Source organism: Polypterus senegalus, chromosome 1 (genome assembly GCF_016835505.1).
Source record: "Polypterus senegalus isolate Bchr_013 chromosome 1, ASM1683550v1, whole genome shotgun sequence".
NCBI classification, from domain to species: domain Eukaryota; kingdom Metazoa; phylum Chordata; class Cladistia; order Polypteriformes; family Polypteridae; genus Polypterus; species Polypterus senegalus.
Genome location: NC_053154.1, coordinates 284,700,906 through 284,723,674, shown reverse-complemented (window position 1 = coordinate 284,723,674; position 22,769 = coordinate 284,700,906). Strand labels below are relative to the sequence as shown.

General features: G+C 37.3%; 2 protein-coding genes across 5 annotated transcripts in view; one reads left to right on the top strand and one right to left on the bottom strand.

Moving 5' to 3' along the window:
- Window positions 1–480: 480 nt before the first annotated feature.
- On the bottom strand, window positions 481–21,849 carry dclre1a (DNA cross-link repair 1A (PSO2 homolog, S. cerevisiae)). 2 transcript variants are annotated; one of them, XM_039775950.1, is made up of 9 exons: window positions 20,834–21,848; window positions 12,868–14,340; window positions 11,292–11,425; window positions 9,412–9,530; window positions 8,888–9,031; window positions 8,614–8,759; window positions 5,634–5,788; window positions 3,289–3,430; window positions 481–2,844 (listed from the first exon to the last, which is right to left on the bottom strand). In XM_039775950.1, exons 1-9 carry the CDS (start codon window positions 21,288–21,290, stop codon window positions 2,672–2,674), a joined length of 2,943 nt encoding a protein of 980 aa, XP_039631884.1. In that variant the 5' UTR covers window positions 21,291–21,848; the 3' UTR covers window positions 481–2,671. The 2 variants fall into 2 exon arrangements, with proteins under 2 accessions (XP_039631884.1, XP_039631894.1); XM_039775960.1 differs by lacking the exons at window positions 481–2,844; window positions 5,634–5,788 and having other exon boundaries at window positions 3,315–3,430; window positions 20,834–21,849.
- A 469-nt stretch (window positions 21,850–22,318) lies between these two features.
- The window catches only part of nhlrc2 (NHL repeat containing 2), a 100,909-nt gene continuing 100,458 nt past the window's right edge, over window positions 22,319–22,769 (top strand). For all 3 annotated transcript variants that reach the window (XM_039775972.1, XM_039775991.1, XM_039775981.1), the window contains exon 1: window positions 22,319–22,502. In XM_039775972.1, the coding sequence (XP_039631906.1) occupies window positions 22,337–22,502 (166 nt within the window). In that variant the 5' untranslated portion in view covers window positions 22,319–22,336. The remainder of the gene's footprint in view (window positions 22,503–22,769) is intronic.

Here is a 22,769-nt window from a genome sequence, read left to right as displayed (position 1 = left end):
ATCCTGGTCCCTAATGCTGCTGAACTGGAAAACAATTGAAGTGGAAAGCACAAGTGCATTGTTTATCAGCACTTCTACAAATAGTCAAATATGAAGAATGGGCACATCTTAAGTGCAAATAAAACTGTGCCATGAAGGGGTACATCTACTGTAATATATAGCAACTGAGGGCTGAGAAATAAAAGATAATCCCACAGAGTGCATAGAAACAAGACAGTAAGTAAAGAAGTTCTTCTCAAGAAGAGAGGAACTACAGGCAGATTAAAAATCAGTGTGGGCACTAGGGGTCGCTGTTGCCCCATGAAACCCAACAGAGACATCCTGGACACACGTATAAAAGCACCAAGTAGAATGTTTTATTATTTTCTCCAATAAAGTGCCCAAAGCACCACACTCGCCACAATTCTCCAATATCAATGATTACAAATATACAATCCTCCACTCCCAGCAGCTCCATCACACACCCTCCCAACTCCGGCTCCGCTTGCTGGGTCTCGAACAGTCCTTTTTATATTCCTTGACCCGGAAGTGTTCCTTCTCTTCTTCCGGGTCAAACACCACATCATCAGTCCTCAAACATCCCGGAAATACTGGGATTGTAGGATTTTCTACGGGTTGTAGGAAAAAATAGGAGTCCCCAGGTCCTTTATGAGTTCCCCATGGCAGGACCCACAGCACCCAACAGGGCTGAGAAAATGGAATCCATGTCCCATGATGCTCCGAGGGAATTTGGGGAACAGTTACCATCCAGGGGAACTGCCACCTAGCGTCCTGGGGGAGGCAATTTCCTGGAAAAGCTGCCCTTCTCCACTCTTCCCATTCTGGGACGTCCCGGCCGGATTGAGCTGCTGACCGTCTATCACATCAGACATACCTAGATTGAATTGCTAAAGTGAATATTCTTTATAACCACACAGAATATCAAAGGATGCATCTCTTACATGTAGATGTTTTTTGAAGACTATACCGATTAAAATACAAAAGGTATTATGTGGTCTAGCCTGATGAACAGAAGGTTTCAATAAAAAGTCCTGTGTGATTTTAAAGCTATCAGAGTGTGGGTAGCTAGCCAAATATTTGTACAATTGCTTAGTTTTATCAAACAGAGCAATTTATTCTTTGAAGTTGTTGGGCAACAAGACCAAAGAAAACAAGTGAAGTGCAAAAATGAATTCAAAATGTTTGTATAAAGAAGCCCTGTCTACAGTTTTAAAAAAAAAAAAAGTCATCTTACAAACATCTATTTAACAAACCTCAACCGCAATGTTTCAAATATTTTAGTGCATTCTTGTTAAGGCTCAGTCTTAAAAATGGGCTCTTCAGCTAAACTCTCCAATTATTAGAACAGTCATAATGAGAACAAGCCACCCAGTGACAAAGCTCAAAATGCCTTTTGTTCTTCTACTTTTTATACATACTGTGGTGTTTGTAACTAATTGTAATTTCAGTTCTAATTTGGTTTGTTGTCTCCGAGTTTACAGACGTTTTAGTATTGTTTGAACCATTATGTCTTTTCAAACTCCTGCCCGGGGTTTGTTTCCTGCCTTGCACCCTGTGTTGGCTGGGATTGGCTCCAGCAGACCCCCCGTGCCCCTGTAGTTAGGATATAGCGGGTTGGATAATGGATGGATAGATAGAGGTTTACTCAAATAATGTAACTTTTACTCTCCTTTGACATTCAGAAAAACATCCTACTGCTGTTGTTTTTCATGCCTAAAAATCTCTGATTCTAACACCCTTTTGTTTCATTTTGATTATTTGCTTCATTGTCAAGAAGTGTTTTTTTTTTTTTTACTACCCAAAGGGCAATTCAAATATATGCAAATGTAACGAGACAAACAGCGGCTAATAAGTCAAAAAAACAGGTGCCCGTCTGTGTTAAATACACTATTAAATGGCTACTCGAAGCAAACTAGCTGGACAAAACAGAAGAGGAATTTATTCTGTTGTCTATTTCAGAAAAGTAAAAGATAGGCCTGTAAGGTCCCTCTGATACAACAGGCTCTAAAACAACAGGTTACATAAATCAAATGATATGGTCTCTAATCAAAAAATGATGTTTGAGAAAAGTCTGCAGCCACCCTAGCCCTCCAGGATGAGCACTGAGCCCCCAATAAACAAAGACCAATCCCATCATCTAGCATTAGAGGTAATCAGGAACATACATTGCATACAAGACAAATGTTCAATTGATATGCTGTTAAGCAAAAATAAAAAGTGACCGTTTTAAATAAATACATATTTTATTAAAAGAAATTGATATTTTGCTTTTTAAAATAGTTTACATTATTAAATACGTTCAATTTGGACACATTTTCAAACAAATTCTTAAAATGACAGATCCATTTTTGGATATTAGTAAAATAATCATTCTAAGTAGGGCAAAAAGTTTCTGTCAAAACATTAATTTTGCTCTCAACTTGGGTGTTCGTAGTGTAATAAAACTGCAAGGTCCCACCGAAAATACAAAGTTCTGTATTTCACTAGCAAAAAAAAAAAAAAAAAATGGGAGAGTAAATTTCCTGAAAAAACTACGCATCTAATGTAAAGTGTTACAGAAGCCAAAATTCAAGTGTCGCGGCTTGCTTTTTGAAACTGCACCTTGGCACAGTGGGCTGTGAATGAGTAACTGGATTAAATATGAAGGCTGTAGACCATCGGCAGTGCTTATTTATTTCTTTAATCTACTCTCTGCTTCAAGCATCCATTCACTGAAAATATTCTCCATCGCCTTTCTTTCTTTCCAATTCCCCACATTTACGGTTGGAATGATTTTTTTTGGCCCCAGCCACTGAACAAAGCGCTTCATTTCCAGGTAACTACTGTGTTCACTGTAAGGAATGCCTGCAGAATTAAGGAACAATCAGTTATTTGAGCATTGCAGTCTGCGTCGACAAAATAAACAACATATAATCACAGGCCAAAATTTCAATATTTCCAAACATTTAGTACAGGAATGTTGACATGCAGTGCTTCTTATCATATGCTCTTTTATTAACAATGCATTGCAAGCTTATAAAATAAAGCCCGATCACATCCCTTTATAGGAATACATTTACTTTAATTGTGGAAAACCTAACCCTTTTTTTTTTTTTTTTTAAACTTTGTTTAAGCGGTGACAAAGCAGGACAGATACAACCTCTTACTTCAAAAAATATTACTTCTTGTCAGTAGTGTAGTTGACTTAAACACCAAGCCAAGAAAAACAAAACAAAAAATTTCCTCATTGTGGAAGTCTAGTTAATAAGCATGACTTGTAATACAAAGAAAAAATAAAAAACTGCTTACCATAAATAGTTATATTTCCTTTGACATCTGGCCTGATGTCTGCCACTGAATTACTTACACCAGAATATGTCCAACCAGTAGGTTTAAATGCCAAGATTTTGTCATATTTGCCCGAGAACTTATTTAAATGCGTATACAGATCCTGTAAGGGAGAGAACAGAAGTAAGCCTGGAACACTCCATCCGCTCATTAATTCAGTGCAGCAGCTGAAGTCAGGTATAAGAATTACTAAGAATTGTTATATTTAAATAAGACCTTTCCCCAAGAGCAGTAGTAATTTATTTGCTAATGAGTCCTGAATATCTCTTCTTGATACATGTCTTTAATAGGGTAATAAATGATTTGCAATGGCACATCACTCACAGACTGGCAGAGTTATTTTCAGCCATCGGCAAAAACCCAATAAAGGGAGGAACCTACGCCATCTAAAAATAAGATTAATGGATATTCTCAGAAAACACTGGTAGTCCCCTGCAAACAGACACTGACTTTGAGCAAAGATGAATGGCGCACTTTGTATTATCAGATCTCTGGCTACTCTGCTCACTGCCTAAATATGGTGTTATATGTTGAAACATTGCTGCTGTTACTGCATGTAACTATTTCTGTTAGATTACATTTTACGAGAAGTATTAATTTCTGAGAATTAAATGCACTGCGGTGGGCTGGTGCCCTGCCCAGGGTTTGTTTCCTGCCTTGCGCCCCGTGTTGGCTGGGATTGGCTCCAGCAGACCCCCCGTGACCCTGTAGTTAGGATATAGCGGGTCAGTTAATAGATGGATGGATGGAATTAAATGCATGGCTGGCTATTATGTGATATCAGTCAGTCATCAGTCATTGTCCAACCCACTATATCCTAACACAGGGTCACAGGGGTGTCTGCTGGAGCCAATCCCAGCCAGCACTGGGAACAACGCCAGCCTGGGCACCAGCCCACCACAGGGCACACACACACCAAGCACACACTAGGGCCAATTTAGGATCGCCAACGCACCTAACCTGCATGTCTTTGTAATGTGGGAGGAAACCCACAGAGACACGGGGAGAACATGCAAACCCGGGTCTCCTAACCGTGAGGCAGGCGCACTACCACTGCGCCACCCCATGCCTCCTATGTGATATCGTGTACTATTAAATTCTGCTCTGTACTTGTAATATTTTTATTTTACTGTTATACTGTATTGAGGATTACTTGTGTTTTATTCTGCGTATTGTATTGTATTGACCCCCTTCTCTTTGACACCCATTGCAGGCCCAGCCTAACCAGAAAGGGGTCTCTCTTTGAACTGCCTTTCCCAAAGTTTCTTCCATTTTTTCCCTTACTAGGGAAGTTTTTTTTTTTGTCTTCTTAGACATTCAAGGCTGGGGGACTATCAAGAGGCAGGGCTTTGTAAAGCCCATTGCGGCACTTCTTGTGTGATTTTGGGCTGTATAAAAAATAAATTGTATTGTATTATACTGCATGACAGTGCAGGTCGCTGATGTCTAGGCAGGGCTGTTTCCTGTTTTGAATCAGTGTGGACAGAATTCCACATTCATTTTCTAATCAAAAAGAACCGCCGATAGGTTATTCTAACTGGCTGTTGTGTACTGTAGAGAGAAAAAGTGGTTCTTGCCACAGCAAACCAGTAAATGGAGAACTTACTAAGCAAAATGTCAGAGGACATGTAATCACGGGGCACAAGGCAACCATCAGCCCAACAAAAGTGCAAGTGTGCATACCTGGGTTTTAAAATAAGCTAAACCAAGAAAAACATTTGACCTACATTTTTCCAAAATCGTTATCCATCTGTTCAATAGCAAACTTCCTCCATCACGTTCACAGTCACAGAGTCATTGGTTTAATATCAAAGTAATTGCCAAGCTCTAACCTACAATTGTGTGTTCCATAAATAGCTGAATTTTTTTTAAGTACTGTATTTGGTAGATTCACTCACATACTTGAGGAGACTTATAGAAATTAGTAGAAAATATTTAAAATGTAAACTGACGAATACTCTCTTGTGGGCCTTGGAAAATCCTAGTAAGTGCTGTAGTTGAACTGGAAACACTGACTGCTACTAGGATAATAAGGATCATAGCTAAATCATGCACTGAAAGGTCTTCTGTCGGTTGTCACATTTCTTACATTATTTGCTGCTGTTCATTTTGTTAGTACAAGCAGCATCTTCACATTAATTTTTCAGTTCATTATATTCTACGGTAAACTAAAATATGTACAAGTTTAAAAGTTAGCATTGCTGGAAAAAAAATGAAGCTTGAAATACCAACAGGCAATATTTCACCACTGTTATTTTGGCAGAGAACATGTGTTTTAAGAAAAAAAAACTTAAAGCAGGTCCTACTCTGTAATTGATTCTCATCATTGGCAACAAATGCAGTTGTGTGGCATTCCAATCCATCGTGATCTTATCTTGAATTCTGTCTAACTCAAGACAACGCATGGTGTTGTACTTGTCCCGAGACATGCAAACTTTACATCCTAGAACATCTGCCACCGCTGTAACAAAAGCAAAGAGCATATTTAGCCAAGTAATTCAAATTTAACGAACAATCAGAAAAGACCCTTAAAGTATACAAATTTAAAATTCTTCAAACCTTCAAACTGATTCGATAGGTAAGGTCAACCAGACTTTCAAGGGCCCATTTAAAAAAGTGGCACAGAGTGCAGGAAATATAATCAATAATTTGTATGTCACTGTGATTTGCTTTAATTGGTCACACATTTACATATTTATACATGTCTTATGTTCGACATATGGATGCAGCTCGACATGACATGTTCGACATGAGACCTGCAGAACCTGTCTTTTTTGAAATGTTAACATCCTGAGAGAAACTGAAAAAGAAAATTACAGCTGCAGGCCTATATATGACAACAATGAGATGAGAACATATGATTGATTCAACTTCAATACAAGTCAAATACTGCAAACAGTTGTTGAATATATGGCGAAAGGAAGGACAAGTTGCTCCTGCTGCTATTTGCTGTGTCTTCATGAGAAATTTGGAATTCTGTGTTGTTGAAATTCATCAGGGAATTGCTGAAGAATCAAAGAAGCTCAACGACGAGACACTTTCCCTGCTCTTGCTTTAACAAAGATTCTTGTTTGATGATGTTGATGTGCAGTTTTCACAGCCATTTGTTGAAAAAGGTTAAACCAGATTTAATAGCTAAGTGCTTCTTTTCCCTCGTGTTCATGTGTTTTGTTCTCTGCTGTCTGCTTTAAGGGGAGTGTGTGTGTGTGTGTCCGTTTGGCCATTTGGGATAGCACTGGAAACCTATGACTACATACAAGATTTTTATGGGTCCTGCTAACACTCTGATGTTATACATGGCATTTTACAACTTTTTTGCAAACTAACATAATATTCTGAATTCTGTTTTATCAAATTCATGGTCATGGAGTGGCTGGTGCCTATTCACTCAGCGTTGGACACAAGGTACAGACCACCTCTAGATGGAGCAGGAGAAATGACATTTAGCAGCAAGCTTACATGTGAAAGGATGCATAGTATACCTTCCATGTGTTACCATAAGGCTGCATCCTCTGCTGTGAACAACAAAAAGTATTTCCACTAGGAAATTAAAATCTCCTAAGAGTGATACTGCGAAGGCAATTAAAACTACAATAAAGAACTGGACTGGTTTGTCGACTGTAAAGTGATGGGCAGAAATTTTGAAGGAGGCACTGTCGAAATGACTTTCAGAAGGGATCACATTATTTCCTAAGATGATAGAAGCTTAAATCAGGAAAACTGGTTCCATGGTGAATGCTAAAACACATGTTGAGGTAAATTGAGGAATCTGTTTAACAAACCCTGGATAGGTGGGTGGGAAGTCAGACTAATACCATTAAGAAGATACAGTCAAAGTGGTGTGGAAATCTGGGAAAAACTTGGGATGCCAGGTCTTGCACCTCCTGTGACCTTAAACCAAATACCACTAACATCATTAAAAAACCAAGATCACTAGCAAACCACATTAATCAAGGTGAGGTACTGGTAGGACTAGAATGAGGCCATACATTTACCTTACTGTATATAGCAGCCATTCTCCTTTAGCTTTTAATGGTTGTTTGTGCAACCCTTACCGTCAAAACTGTCAGGTTACTTTTTAAACAAATTACTTTAAATAAATTACAGTAAGGTCTCAGTTTGATTATTACCGTTTACTGATCATGAGACATGATTCACGCTTTTTCAGACAAGTAAGATGCAAGTAAGAATTTCACTGGAATCCATACTGATGACGAACTTAGCCTTGAATCATAATGAACATGAATGAAAAGTAATTCTCACCTCTTAGGGTCAGTACAAAAACAATAAACTAAGATTTTCTAGATATAAGCAAATCAGAACTGGAAAGGGGAAAAAAAAAATATATATATATATATATATATATATATATATATTCTGTAAATACTGTATATTACAATATTATGCACAAATACAATTAAAGCTGTGTAAACCAACAGTGCTGTGTCCGAGTCCTGGATATTCATAGTGGTAGCAGATTTACATTGCAAACATTTTTAGAATCAGACGTTGGTTCTTTTCTAGCTTTATACATTTGTTTACTAGTTTATAACATTTTCCAAGTGATTTATTATGCATTAATAGTTTGCCCCACAGAAAGTTTTGTCAGCATTTAATATAATTTTCTGACAAAACTCTGGTTTGAGTTATAATTCCATCCTTCCATTATCCAACCCGCTATATCCTAACTACAGGGTCACGGGGATCTGCTGGAGCCAATCCCAGCCAACACAGGGCGCAAGGCAGGAAACAAACCCCAGGCAGGGCACCAGCCCACCACAGGAGTTATAATTCAGGGAGGTTTTATGTAAATGATTTGTCCAGCATAATAGATACATGTTTTGGAGCAACAATATCACATATGTGTGTTTGATTATTGTGCATTACCTGTTAACTTTAAAGAGTGTGTTAAGCATGTAAGCAAAGACAGGCATATACTTGAATATAATATAGACAATGTTCATTTCGCGATTTTGTAAACTTTATATATTTAAGCATTCAGAATGAATCTAAAGTCTGTTCAAGTAAAATGCAGATTTAAAAAGGACCCAAAGAATCAAATTTAAGCATAATGGGTAATAATGAGACAAGTCAAAATGTAATCTGATCACTTATAAACAAACTTCCATATAAGCATAGTTACAGAAGTTTCAAGGCCAAGGATAATTTAACACTGCACAACAGACAATGTTTGGTACTTTTCTTTTTAAAATGGTGAATATTTCAGAATACAAATCACAAACATACAATTGGATGAATAACAAACATTTTTTTTTGTTCTCTTACCCAAGAATATCTTCTCTTTCCCGACAGAGTATGTTCCACAAACCACAAGGGTTTTTGGGTTGAGGGTTAATGTTTCAAAAGCAACTGTAGCAGCAAAATTAATGGCCTCCTGTTGAGCTGGAAAAGTGTACTCAGGACTGCAGTACCTTTAATATCATAAAACAAACACACACACATACAGGTCCTTAAAGTCGATAGCTTTTGAAATATACTTCTCTTTCATCAGTACACTGGATCCTACACATTTCTCAGAATCTGTAACTGCTTTACTCACGTCGTATCCAGGTACAGCGTTTGTACTTTGGTGTTCATTAACACAGGGTCTTTTTCCATTGAAGGGTCTGCCCTGAAATCACCAGTGTGTAACACAGTTGTTCTGTTTGGCAAATGGAAAAGCAGCATTGCTGCTCCGGGACAACTAAGAAATAAGACAATTACTGTTAAGGTGGGATGGATGCTACTAAAGAGGGGATAATCCAACAAAGATAATCAGACTCATAGTTACATCGTCAAAAGTAATGTTCCTTCTTGTAATTAATGAGAGAAATGTGAAAAACAGTATGCAAAAATGGAATATGCTTTTTACCATACGACATATGCGAAGTCTACTTGAATTTATTGTATGTGAACAAAATTGTAATTAGAAACATGAAATATTTTAAAACACCACCACAAAATTCTAAATTGCAAAAACATATTGGAAAATTAGTCTACTCTTTAATAGCATGATAGTAAATGTGTGCAGTGCAGTAAATATGTTATCATTTGAGGAGACACAACCAAAGCATCAATACTCACTGATTGGCATCGAGCAGTACAACCTTGACTCCATCCACACTGCATTCCACATTCATAGGCAGGATGTTCACATACTGCTCATCTACTCGAAGCTTGCTTTTCACCAAATTGCCTGTAATCTGAACACAGGGCATTGCTCAGCTCTAATGAAAATGAGGGCATTAAGTTCAAGTCATGCATAATTCCTATACATTTCTTTAATGAAAAATCTTCCAACAAATGCCACAAGGTTAATTTTTCTTCTATAATCACCACACATCAATTTGAGGGAAGGACTTTTAATAAATGAGTCTAGCATCTCATTGGAAAGTATCTTGAAAAATCTATTTGTACTTATTGAAAGGGATTATGGATGTCACAAGAGCTAATATTGTTATAATACCAGATTTTCTTAAAACCAAAGACTTTAAAATATGCTGTCACCTCATCTATGTCTTCTTGAATGCTATTACGTGATCCTCCAAGCCACTTATTTTTATGGCAATACAGTACTGTATATTGTTTTTATTCCTTATCAGCCTAAATTGGACTAAGCAGACATAAACTACCCAGAGTATTTGGCTTGTTGAATATGACTCTCAAAAAATTCAGTTTTCACTGTGGGCTCATAATGAAATGGATAGGGAAAACACTACATTTTCTGCGCTGTCTTGTTCAGTAATGTATTGAGCTGAACGTTTCACTCAAGGCTTGCATTCAGTGAGCTGGAGGTCAATAATAAAACTTACACTGATCAGCCACAACATTAAACCCACTGACAGGTGAATACCATTGATTATCTCGCTACAGTGGTCCCCGTCAAGGCATGGGATAAATTAGGCAGAAAGTGAGCAGTCAGTTCTTGAAGGAGATGTTTTAAAAGCAGGAAAAATGAGCAAGGATAAGGATCTGAGTGACTTTAACAAGGGCCAAATTGTAGTGGCTAGGCAACAGTGTCAGAGCATCTCCAAAACAGCAGGTCTTGTGGGATATTCCCAGTATACAGAGGTTAGTACCTACCAAAAGGGGTTAAAGAGGCACAACCAGTGAACCGGCATGAGGCATGTGGGGAGCAATGGCTAGCCTGTCTGTGGGACTGTAGTACAAACCGCTGAAAACTTTATGCTTGCCATGAGAGAAAGGTGTCAGAACACAAAGTGCAGTGTGGCTTTCTACATAAACCCAGAACAGTCAGAGTGCCCATGCTGCCCCCTGTTCACCACGTGGCAGTCAGAACTGGACCATGGAGCAATGAACGGAGGTGGCCTGGTCTGATGAATCACATTTTCTTTTAAAATCATGTGGATGGCCAGGTGTATGAGTGTTGATTACCTGGGGAAGAGTTGGCAGCAGGATGCACTATAGGAACATGACAAGCCAGCATGTGCAGTGTGATTTTCTGGAAAATGTTCTGTTGGGAAACCTTGGGTCCTGGCATTCATTTTGCAGACCATGTACAACTCTTCATGGTAACGGTATTCCCATAATTTACCCTGCCACAATGCAAAAATTGTTTTGGAATGGCTTGATGAATGAGTTCGACGTTGACTTGACCAATCAAGCAACTGTGGGATGTACTGGAAAAACAAGTCTGATCCATGGAGGCTCCACCTCACATTTTATAGGTCTTAAATGATCAGCTGCTACCACAGGACAAATTCAGAGGCCTTGTGGAGTCCATGCCTCGACGGGTCACAGCTGTTTTCTTGACAAAAGGGTTTTAAAGTTATGGCTGATCGGTGTAAATTATGTAATTTTCTTAACACTGTTATGGCTAAAGTTTTTAAGAAATACACAGGTAACACAAAATACAAAACAAAAGAAACAAAATGTGTTCATCCCTTCCAAACATTTAGAAACAATTTTTCTATAGAAGAAGAATTATAAAATGTCAAACTTACTTTGTTACAATAAATAGGACACTGGAAACTCTTCTTGAGACCATCATAGTGGTCTGAATGAAAATGAGTTAGGAAGTATCCAGTACACCCTTCAATAACACCATACCGAAAAGCATCCACAACAAACGTAGTTCCTGCAAAACAGACAGAGTTAAACGTTAAACTCACAGTAAATTAACTTGGCACCAGTGATGTAATGTAACCTTGGGGAAGCTTGTGGAAATAGAGAGAATATCAGCCATCTGCCAACCTGCTACATCCCAACACAGGGTCATGGGGGTCCGCTGGAGCGAATCCCAGCCTGCACAGGGCGCAAGGCAGCAAAAAATCCCAGCCCACCGCAGGTCACACACACATGCACACCAAGCACCCACTAGGGACAATTTAGGATCTCCAATTCACCTAACCAGCCTTTGCACCCACCTCAGCATCTACATTTTGGACTTTATACCTTGATTTAAAAAAAAAAAAAAAATGTATATGAATATGAAAATATTAAAAGTGATTCCAAACTTTTGAAAGTTAGTGTACGTATACATGTGCTAGCCTGTACGCTCTACATACTTTTGTGTGTGTCCATCTTTGTTAGTATATTATCACCATTGTTGGGATATTATTATTATCACTGTCCTGAGTAGACATGCAAGTAAAAGTTTCTGGTACATTTAAATAACAAAACATGACACTAACATACGGCATTCCAACGTTGACATGATTTACAGATACTGTATCTATGTAATTAGCATAACACTTTTGTTTTTTCTAGGGGAAGTTGAACAAATGCAGAAAAAAAATACAAAACATTTAAATATCACATCTGACTCCCATAAAAGTAAAATAAATATGCCCCAACAAGAATTAGCACATCCAGTGTTCTCCATATATATCCTGGCAGTGAAGTCAAAAGTGGTCTATTTTCTGTGTACATCAGCAATTTAAAACGGACAGGGGGATATGAGCATGTCTGTACATACGTATGTAGTATCATTAAAAGAAAAAAAAAAAATTAAATGTGTGCTGAAATACCTAGAAATAAAATGTACATTTTTTACTTTAGTCCCTCATCTAAACTTTATAATTGCAAAACTTATTTCCTGTGCTACATCAAAAGTAAAATGTAACAGTTCTGTTTAAAATAGTTTACATTCAGTACACTTCATTATAGGTTACCGAAATACTACAATATCAAAGTAGTACTAAAATTTAAAAGATACATGCAATAACGATGTACTATATAAATTTATACATGCACATACACATGGTGTGTTATCAGGAATGTAAACTTTAGTTATCTTTAAGTGGCTGCTGTCTTTTCTCACATGGGGTTATATGCCATAAAGCCAGATATTCTAAGAATCACAATACCTTGTAATACAGTAAAAACAAAAATAACCAAAAGTTTTCCTTATAGGAAATCCAAAACCAGTATGAGAAAACCAAGGTAAATATTCAAATTAAGAATTCTCATTTTTCCACAGTTCTATACAGCATTACAACATTTTTAACTGGATTCAAATCAAATTTAAAAATTGGGTGATTTAGGTTGTAAGTTACCACAAGAAAGCTAAAATCTCACCAGGAATTTTTTTGTAGAAAGGACACCGCTTGCCAAGAGCAGCAACTTCGCTGCCTGCTGTTTCTTGGACTCCTCTCTTAAACCTCTTCCTTTTGTCAGGCTGGCCTTCATTTTTTTGGACAGACTGTGAACCAGTGCTCCTGTATTCTTTGGTTGTTAAAAGTTTTTCCTCTTGAGTGGAAGATTTTCTTTTCCTTGGTTTTAGCTTGCTTCCCAAACAACTACTCTTACTTATTAAAACAGGATTTTCCTCAGGTATTTTTGTTGCTTTTTCCTTTAGAGGTTTTAACCCAAAGAAAACTCCAATGTCTGTCTGCTTAAGGCCTCTGGCGGAAATAGAAGGCTTCTTGGAAATTTTTGATGAAGACTTAGCAGAAACTGCATTTTCTGCCATGGATTTTTCAAGTAATGCAGTTTGTTTTACAACTAAAGCAGAGCTGCTATTCCTTTCACTTGGTTGTCCTAAGTGGTCCCTTAATTGTTCTAAGATTAGACTCTGGGGAGATGGGATTTGACCCACTGCTTGTTTTTTAACACATGACAAATTTCCTACAATCCTAGTTTTCAGTTCAGAACAAACAGGACTGCTTGTTAGGAATGCACTTGCTGGTAAAATAAACGTGGGTGGCCAGGCCTCTTCTTTAATGTGTTCATTATATTGGGATGCAGGATTTGTCTGGCCTGACTGAGTGAAGCCACCAGCACAATCAGCGTTAATTGCCTTACTGCTATCAAAACCTTCCAGTGGAGATTGAGTAAAACAGTCCAAAAAGAGGTCATCACTTAAGTCTTCATTCCATAAATCTGGAGCACTGCTATCACTTTGAGAGTTGCTTATCTGACAGTGTTGGTCACTGGTTGAATTTGTATCTTGAATGTCAAGAAAATTCTTCTTAATAGTAGCGGTATTGCTTTTGACAAGGGGCAGCCCTTTTGAGCTTAGCTCTGATAATTGCTCTTCAGCATCACTGCAAAGTGGTGAGTATGAGATGTCATCTTCCTTCAGCAATGAACTATTAGCTGGTTTAATAAGTAAATTGTGACAATCAGGCCCTGACGATTCATTTGGTTGACTGTGATTTTGGCTTAGCTGTGACACACCACTTCCCTGAGAGCCAATTAAATCACAATTGTCGACCAGTTTGGTTGTTCTTTTCTTAAATGCTCTAGGAGAGGAATTTTTCTTTGCCTTTTTCTTGATGTCTAATTTAGAAGGTGATCTTAAGAGTAGCAATGCATTTGATTTAATGCTTGTGGTGGTGTCATTAAGTTTTACAATGGCTTCTTTCTTCAAAGGGCTATCATGAATACTCTGGATACTGCAGCTAGAAGTGGAGGCCAAGCTTTCTTGCAGACTTTCAAAGACAAAGCTGGTTTTGTCACCTGCCGCTCTGCTATGAGCCAGCTGGAAATGTGTGTATCTTCTAAAATGATCTGGCTTGGTGGAAGTGCACTTTAAACCATCTGGGCATTCTGTATTAAGAAAAAGAGAACATTTCAAATTGCATTGATTGTAAATATGAATAATATTGTGCTGGGGGCAACAGCCCACAAAACCAAGTACTGTATATTCGTTATTTAAAAATGTATCACTCTTCAACTTCTCCTCTGGCTTTAAGACATGCACTAAACACGTCCTGGGTCAAAAGTGTGTACAGCCATCCCAGCAAACGATACAACAAGTATTTGACACTTTATTGCGTAAACTTAATGTTATCTACAGGTTAACAGTGTATTTCTGCTATATTCTCTTACTTGCCATTACTGTTTACATATGTTACCTGCTGATTATGGATTTTATTTTACTAAAAATGATAGATATATAGATATGAATGGTACTAAATATTAGATAGACAGATAGATAGATCGATCTTTATTTGTCTCCAAGGGGAAATTTGATGTGTATACTCTTTTGGGACTTGAGTATATTATTCAGATAGAAAGCTTCTGTGGTCATCCTGACAACACATGCACATGCCAGTCTATTAAGCAACATACACAAAGGCATTCGAATGTGCTAATGTAGAGCCAAAGCAGAGAACATCATTTACATCGTGTATAGATTTCCGTGGCTGGAAAATGCAGTGTGTGCACCATGGCATTAATAATCTAGAGATCTTTCAATATTTCAACATTATGACTGAACAATTTATTGCTGGTTGTATTAAAGTCTAAACTGTCATCAGTTTCTACAAAGCAAAAAAATGTTTAGGCAAATATTTCAGTTATTATTAGCCTAGTTGAACAGAGAAAATATTACTTGGGGAGATCATTTAAATTCTACAAAGAAAATCTGCACTTCAGACACAACCTTTGTTATAAAATCAGTGGCAGTTGTTTAAGAATATGTTTAATATACACATAGAACTAATCATTTACTTTTGCACAAAAATAAATTATTAATTGCTTAGGTTGAAAAGTTCAGAAAAGTTAAATGAGGATTCTTCCAAAACACAACAGATACAGGTGGTGCTTCAGGTAGCAGCTGTGGTATCTTCAGATGAAGTTACATAATTTGTCTGTGTTTAAGTTGTTTTCTAGGCAGAGTGTCTGATTTTCATACATAGTTCAAAGACATGCCACAAATTAATTTAGGAACTATACTTTCCTGTCATGTAAAAGTATGCTTTGACATCAGTTGTTGGCTTCCCAAGCTACCTGACTAAAAGGCAGTTTAAAACATAAATAGTAACAGCACATTTGAAAACAAAACATAATACAACAAGTGGCTCTAGACATTAAGTCATAGCCAAAAACATTTATTAAAATATCAAACATTTGTGTGAATGAGCAATATTGCAGTTACTGATCCATTGTTTAACCTTTGGTGCTCAGAGCCTATCCCTGCAGCTCAGTTTACAAGGAACCAATTCAGAATGAGCCCCCCTTCCAGCACAACAAATTTATTTAATGTAACATATACTCATTGAAGAAATTATTATAACACCTGTACACCTCTTATTCATTCAATCGTCGTATCATCCAATCATGTGGTAGCAGTGTATTGCATACAATCATGCAGATACAGTTCAGGAGCTTCAGTTAATGTTCACATCAAACACAGGTAAGAAGTCTGATTTCAACCATGTATGTCTCTAACTACTGATCTCCTGACATTTTCACATACAATAGTCTTTAGAATTTACTTGGAATGGTGTAAAAAACAAACACATCCAGTGAGCAGCAGTTATGTGAACAGAAATGTTGATGGGAGATGTCAGAGGAGAATGGCCAGACCGGTTTGAGCTGACAGAAAAGCTTCAGTAACTCAGAAAATCACTCTGTGCAACTGTGGTGAGGAGAAAAGCATTTCAGAGTGCATAACGCAACAAGCCTTGAGGCGGATGGGCTTCAACAGCAGAAGACCATGTCAGGTTGCACTCCTGTCAGTCAAGAATAGAAAGCTGAAGCTGCAGTAGGCACAGGCTCACCAAAACTGGACAGCTGAAGACTGAAAAAACGTATCCTGGACTGATGAATCACGACTTCTGCTGAGGCACACAGATGGTAGGTTCAGAATTTGGTGCCAACAGTTTGAATCCACAAACCGACCCTGCCTTATGTTAACAGTCCAAGCTGGTGGTGGTGTAATGTTGTGGGCAATGTTTTCTTGACAAGCATTAGGGATGTTAATACCAATCAATCATTGCTTGAATGCCATGGCCTATTTGAGTACTGTTGCTGACCATGTGTGTCCTCATGACCACAATTTAGCCATCTTCTAATGACATGATAATACACCAAATCACACAGCAAAAGTCATCTCAAACTGCTTTCATGAATATGGCAATACGTTCAGTGTTCTTCAGTGGCCTACCCAGTCACCAGATATGAATCCACAGTTGAGATGTGGTAGGACAGGAGATTTACAGCATGAAAGTGCAGCTGATAAATTTGCAGAAACTGTGTGATGCAATCAACATGAACTAGAATCTCGAAGAAATGTTACCAACTTCTTGTGGAATCCATGCCATCACACATTGAAGCTGTTTTGAAAGCATCAGGCTGCTCTACCAGTGTCAATATAGTGTTCCTAAAAATTTGCTTAACCTGCTTTATCCACCTCCGGCCTGAAGAGGATCAGAACCTATACTGGCAAAATCAGGTACCAGGTAGGATGGAGAGGGTGCCAGTCCATCGCAAGGCCCACTGAAACAAACACCCACACAGGTATAAATTTAAAATCGTCAATTAACCTAATGGGCATCTCTTTGGACTTTAGAATGAAAAACACCTTAAGAGAATTGCAAGCGTCTATTTTATAATCATTAGGCCAGGATTTAAGTCCAGGCCTTTGCAGCTGTGAGATGGGAGTGCTAATTGCTGTACCAATCCATAAAAATGTGAATTGCAATTCAAAGTGATTCAAACTTAAAAACTGGGTTTGCCTCTAATAGCTTAGCATGGAAGATAAAGGAACGTTAGAAACTCTGCATAACATTCTCAAACCTTCCTAACCTAATTTGAAGCAGCAGAGTGCTGGAGGCTACTGTACTTGCACTGGGCACTGACACTAAACAGTTCTGGGCATATCTTTACCTAGAGGGAAATCCAGACAGGCACGTGGAATACATTTAAACTCCACATGGGCAATGATCAGGTGCAACACTCCAACCCAGGATGCTAGATTTGTGAGGACCTAGTAACAACCACCCCTATGAATATGTTCTATACAGATATAATCATTTCTGTAAATACTACCTCACTTAAGACTATGCATTTAATTGAGTAAAGCTGTCTGGATTTAATTTCCCAATCACACAAACTGTCAAAATAGGAATGAACTCATTCCTTAAAGAATTGTAGACATGGATTTTCTAATTTCATATTAAAATTAAAAAATCATTTTTAACCTGCTGTAGAGTTATGAAGCTTACTGGTGTGAAAAGAAACAAACACAACTTAAGGGATTTCCTTCAAATGTGGGCATACCGTACAGTTATTTATAGACTGAAAATGGCATTGATTTCTCAAAGCAATGATTAATTTTGTTTACCTTTAATTGTAATTGAATTTTGTTTTCAAATGTACACTTTATATTCATTCATTCTAATAAGTCTGTTTTCAGACTTATTAGACAACTAATATCAATGAAAAATGTTGTTCACCTTTTCAGTAACTCCTTTACTACAAAATATTCATGTGGATAGCTGGGAAGAATATGTAATTGAAAACTGTAACTCTCTGCTTTTCTGAATGAGAGTAAGGAAACCCATTTAACTGATATGTAGGCTTTTGTTTCATGTTTAATCTAAATGATATAAGAAATCACAGCATTTTTTAAATTAAGTTATTTATTTTAAATAACGTACATACTGTATATTTGATGAAAAACCTTCTGGCAAACATTCATATATTTTACTGTGCAGAACATTAAAGCATACTACTCCTGAACTGTAAACATTTATCAGGAAGCCTTTTAATACTCACCAATGTGTCTTATGGGTTGAAGTGATAAAATGGTCAGTGCTGCTGCTTACCAGATCTAGAATTCCTGGCTTGATTCCCAGCCCAGACACTGTCTATGTGGAGTTTGCTTGTTCCACTAAAGTTTGTGTGGCATTTTCTCTCGGCACCATGGCTTTGCTTACACGTCCAAAGACTGGTGTTAGGTTAAGCAGCTCATTGGGAGTGTAGCTATGGGTGACATTTGTAACGGACTAGTGCCTGACGTTCAGCTCATTGATTTGTGGCTGATGATATCAGGAAATGATCTAGTCCCCTGATAATCAGTATTTGATTAAGCAAGTTTTTGAATGTTATGCTTTTCTGTAAAGTTTTTTCAGCCTCAGTCGCAAATAATTAAGACAGTATGTCAAAAGATAGAGAGAAAGAGACAGAGAGAGGTTGAGAGCATGGACTGATTTCAGCACGTTGCCGCACCCACCACACAGCGAACCATCTGGATTGAGATCCAAGTGCAGCTGTGCAATGGGTGACACCTCAGCACCACACAGAACAATGTGAGTTTTTTTTTTGTTTTTTTTTTACAATGGCTGGAGCGCCAATCATGCCACCAACCCCCAAGTTTTCCCTATAAATTGGAGGGCTGGATGCAGATTAATGTGACACCCAGGACAGAGCAATTACAGGTTAAGGGCCTTGCTCAGGGGCCCAACGGAGTAGAGTCACTTCTGGCACTTTTGGGATTCAAACCAGCAACCTTGCAATTGCTGGCACATATCCCTAACCTCAAAGCCACCATTCCCCGCCTCTTATCAAAAGATAAAATACATATTATATATGACTTGAACTATATTCCCACCATCATAAACAGGTTTTGAAGCAAGTGACAACTTCAAAGTTTAACACAGTACCACAATATTAATATAATCAAACTTTATTTCATGTTGTGGTTTTACAACCGCCATAAAATTTTTTCATACATAAGTTGCAATACCAAAAAAGGATTAAAATAAAAAAAGACAAGAAATATGGTATATAACGAGGCCACATATATATATCCAGTTTCTAAGCCTTTCTATTTCAATCCAACATCACAGGGATACAGAAATTACTTTAAGCAGCATTACAGGGCAAGGCAGAAAGTCATCATACCTGAAGTAAAAAGTCCTTAGAAGGAGTCTCCCTCGACCATCATGCCTTTAATAGTTTAAGCAAGAAAATACTGGAATGGTCATTTCCAGAGTGATCACCATTCCAAGAAACTTCAAATACAGATTACAATATTTTACATATATATTTGTACAAATTATGATTAAATGACAAAATACTTATTATGTAATGAAATGAAACAGAAGGGGGATTGCACTAGCAAACATGCAGCTTAAAGTCTGGCACAACAGCTACTAGACTATACCGTCTGCAAAAAATATTCTATATATTCTATAAGGAAAGAACTGAGGGAAAACATTGTTTTTAACACGGTATTATATTTTTATTTAATAAAATATTTAATTGTGCATTTTATTTTACAGAGGATGCCAGTTAGTATGTATAATCACAATATAAGGTGTACATATTACACAATTAGAAGAACTGCTCAGAATTCACATTTTCGTTTATTAAATGGCTGCATGAGCAAGGAGTGTGGCCAAGTGTCTTAGCAGAATGAATTGATATGACAGATTTGCTAGTTCAAATTCCATTCCTACTTAAGCGTATGTGTTGAGATGATTGTCTTATGGTGGACCCCAACTTTATCACACTTACATGACTGACACGTCTATCCTAAGCAATTCACAAACCATGTCTTTATATAGAATGCATCTGTTTCCATATCCCTATAAATTAAAGGACTTGTTCAGAGTCACAAGGTCAAATTCTCACTTAGAGGATCGGTTTAAAACTTTTTTAAAATATGGAGGAGGAGGTTAGGAGCATGCTCTGTTGCAGCACATTGCCATACCCACCACACGACAAACCACCTCAGGATCCCAAATTAGGACCCGAGTGCACCCATATACAACGGGTGACATCTCAGCACCACACAAGCTCGAACGGAGTGGAACAGTGTGAGGTTTTTAAAATATGGCAAGATTTAATTAATACGATCTTGGAAGAAACATTTATATGGGTGGGGGGGGGGGATATTCTCCCTTGTCTTTTTTTCTTTTATTTTTATCCATGCTGTTGTCTCTCCACTCTTTGTTTTGGATGGGGGGTTGAATTCTGTTTTGTTGCTTTAACTTTGAAGTTTTTTTCCGTTTCATTTTTGGTTTACTAGTTTGACTATGAAGTCATTTGTTGTATATGTTCAACTTGAATGTATGCAATTTAATTTTCCTGAAATAAAATTTTAAAAATAGAGTGCAGAGGACCCAACTGGTAATGCTGTATTTTACAACCTAATATCTAATCAACACACAAATAAAGAATCTTAAAACCGAGCTGTAAAAAACATACCACCACTAAATGCATTGTATAAGCATTGAATGAAATGAAATATGTTGTTAATGTTAGTGCAATTATGTAAAATCAATTTATATTCATAAGTGCCTCTTACCGTTAACATTTTCATGAACAGGATTTTCCAAACATTCTGCTACATGCCACTCGGGTGTCTGAACCGAAAGAACCGAAAATGGCACCTGGCAGCTGGGACAAAAACCTTCATAAACTGTTTTGGAAGATCTGAATGACTGCTCCTCTTGAACATTTGCTGAATGCTCGCCTGGTTCACTGGGTGAGGTCCATCGATCTGCGGACTGGGGATCGACTTGGTCTTGATTATTGCACGAAGTAGAAATACAAATTTGGGAACTTCTACTTTTAGATAATTTCTGTGCTACGCTAACATTACCATACTTTTTTGAAATTATATTTGGATTTTTCTCTTTCCTGTTCGGGACTAATGTACATTTTTCAATGACTTTGACGTTTCCACTTTTTAGTTTTCGTTTTGATTTATAATTCCAAATTTCATCTTCTGCACTGTCCATTACATCTTCTGGACAGTTCATTATACTTTCGAGTCGGTAGGCTGCTGACTCCTTTACAGGTTTACAACTGTTACAGCACAAGAGTCATCTAAATGTTTTAAATTATTTTACAAGTAGTAAATAAGACCAACAATGAAGCGACACGCTTCCTAGGACTGTGAAAGCGCATATACATATGTGTACATAATAGACAGTACAGTATACAGTACTGTATTCTGATGTATTCTGAAAGCAATCACGTAATAACGATCATATAAATAGGAACATATTTATAGAACATAACAATGGCCGCTATTATTTGTCGTTTTAAACGTAATTTCTGCATCATGCCACAAATGTTCAGAAAAGTCAACTAATATTAAAAAATAGCAGCCGTGAACATTTAAAACTACATAAAAAATTGGAAGCTATGGAAGATAGAATGACGTTTCATTTCATTTAAGACTTAATATATTCCCATTTAAATAAAAAAGAGCAAATTAAAACGAGAACTCTGTTAATGCCATCGGGATATTAATTTTTCGAGCTCAGCCTTTCTTTTTGTCCGCTCCACACTTACCGCCAGCGACTGAACAGTTATTTAGTCAGCACATTCGTACTGGCACTTTCGTCAGCCGAAAGACCATCAACACAGTCATTCCTAAAAAGTCTCTAGCATTGCTTAAATAATAACATCACCAAAAAGCAAAGGTCTACGTAATGCACCGTATTTGCCAGATATATTAAACATTTAGAAAATATTGAGAGTGTATAATTTATGTCGATATGAAAATAATTTTAAATAAAAAATGTAAAATATTTGATAATCTGTTGACAGTAGAAACGAGTAATGACTTTGCATAAAAACGTCACGTTCATATTACGAGATGCACATTCCAAACAAAGCGTTCGCTAAGCAACTAAGAAATTTATGATTATAAATTTACCATTAAAATATGATTATATTTTTATAACATTTAAGGCAGAAACAAACACTTACATTTAGTTAAATTCATGTAAGAACGTGTTCTGAATTAATGAATCTGCGAATATTGGAAAATAAGTTTATTTTGTCACGTGTTGTTAAAATGGCAGCTGTGTGCAGCCTTTCCTCACTGCTGTCACTTCAAACTTCACTGGAATACGGGCTCGAGGATGCCGATTCTGTTCAGGAAAAGGAAACGCTGATATATCAGTATTTAAAAAAGGTGGACGAAAGAGAAACAGATCTGAAAGTTCCTGAATTTCAAGAAGGTAAGCGACTTTACAGAGATTTCGAATAAAATGTACACACCTGTTGAATGCGTTAAATAAAAGACGGGCTCTAAAGTTAACGGATATATTAATATTTTAACGTTAAGTAAAAGAATATTAGTGCGTAGAGGTCATAAGTGTTCTCATCATCATAAGTGTTTCTGACAGTATGTTTTACATGTGCTTTTGTTTATTTTGCTGTCCTGCTTTAGCTCCGCCCGTCAGGCTGTTTTTGTTGACGTCACCTTTGAGCAGGGGTTCTCAAAC

Bases quoted from the DNA above. Each gene is read 5' to 3' on its own strand.
- dclre1a (XM_039775950.1), bottom strand. From the start codon at position 21,290: ATGAACTGTCCAGAAGATGTAATGGACAGTGCAGAAGATGAAATTTGG. The intron at 8,760-8,887 runs GTGAGTAAAGCA...ATGATATTAAAG, and splicing joins ACGCTGTACCTGGATACGAC to GTACTGCAGTCCTGAGTACA. The intron at 3,431-5,633 runs GTAGGACCTGCT...TCTCCCTTACAG, and splicing joins TGATGAGAATCAATTACAGA to GATCTGTATACGCATTTAAA.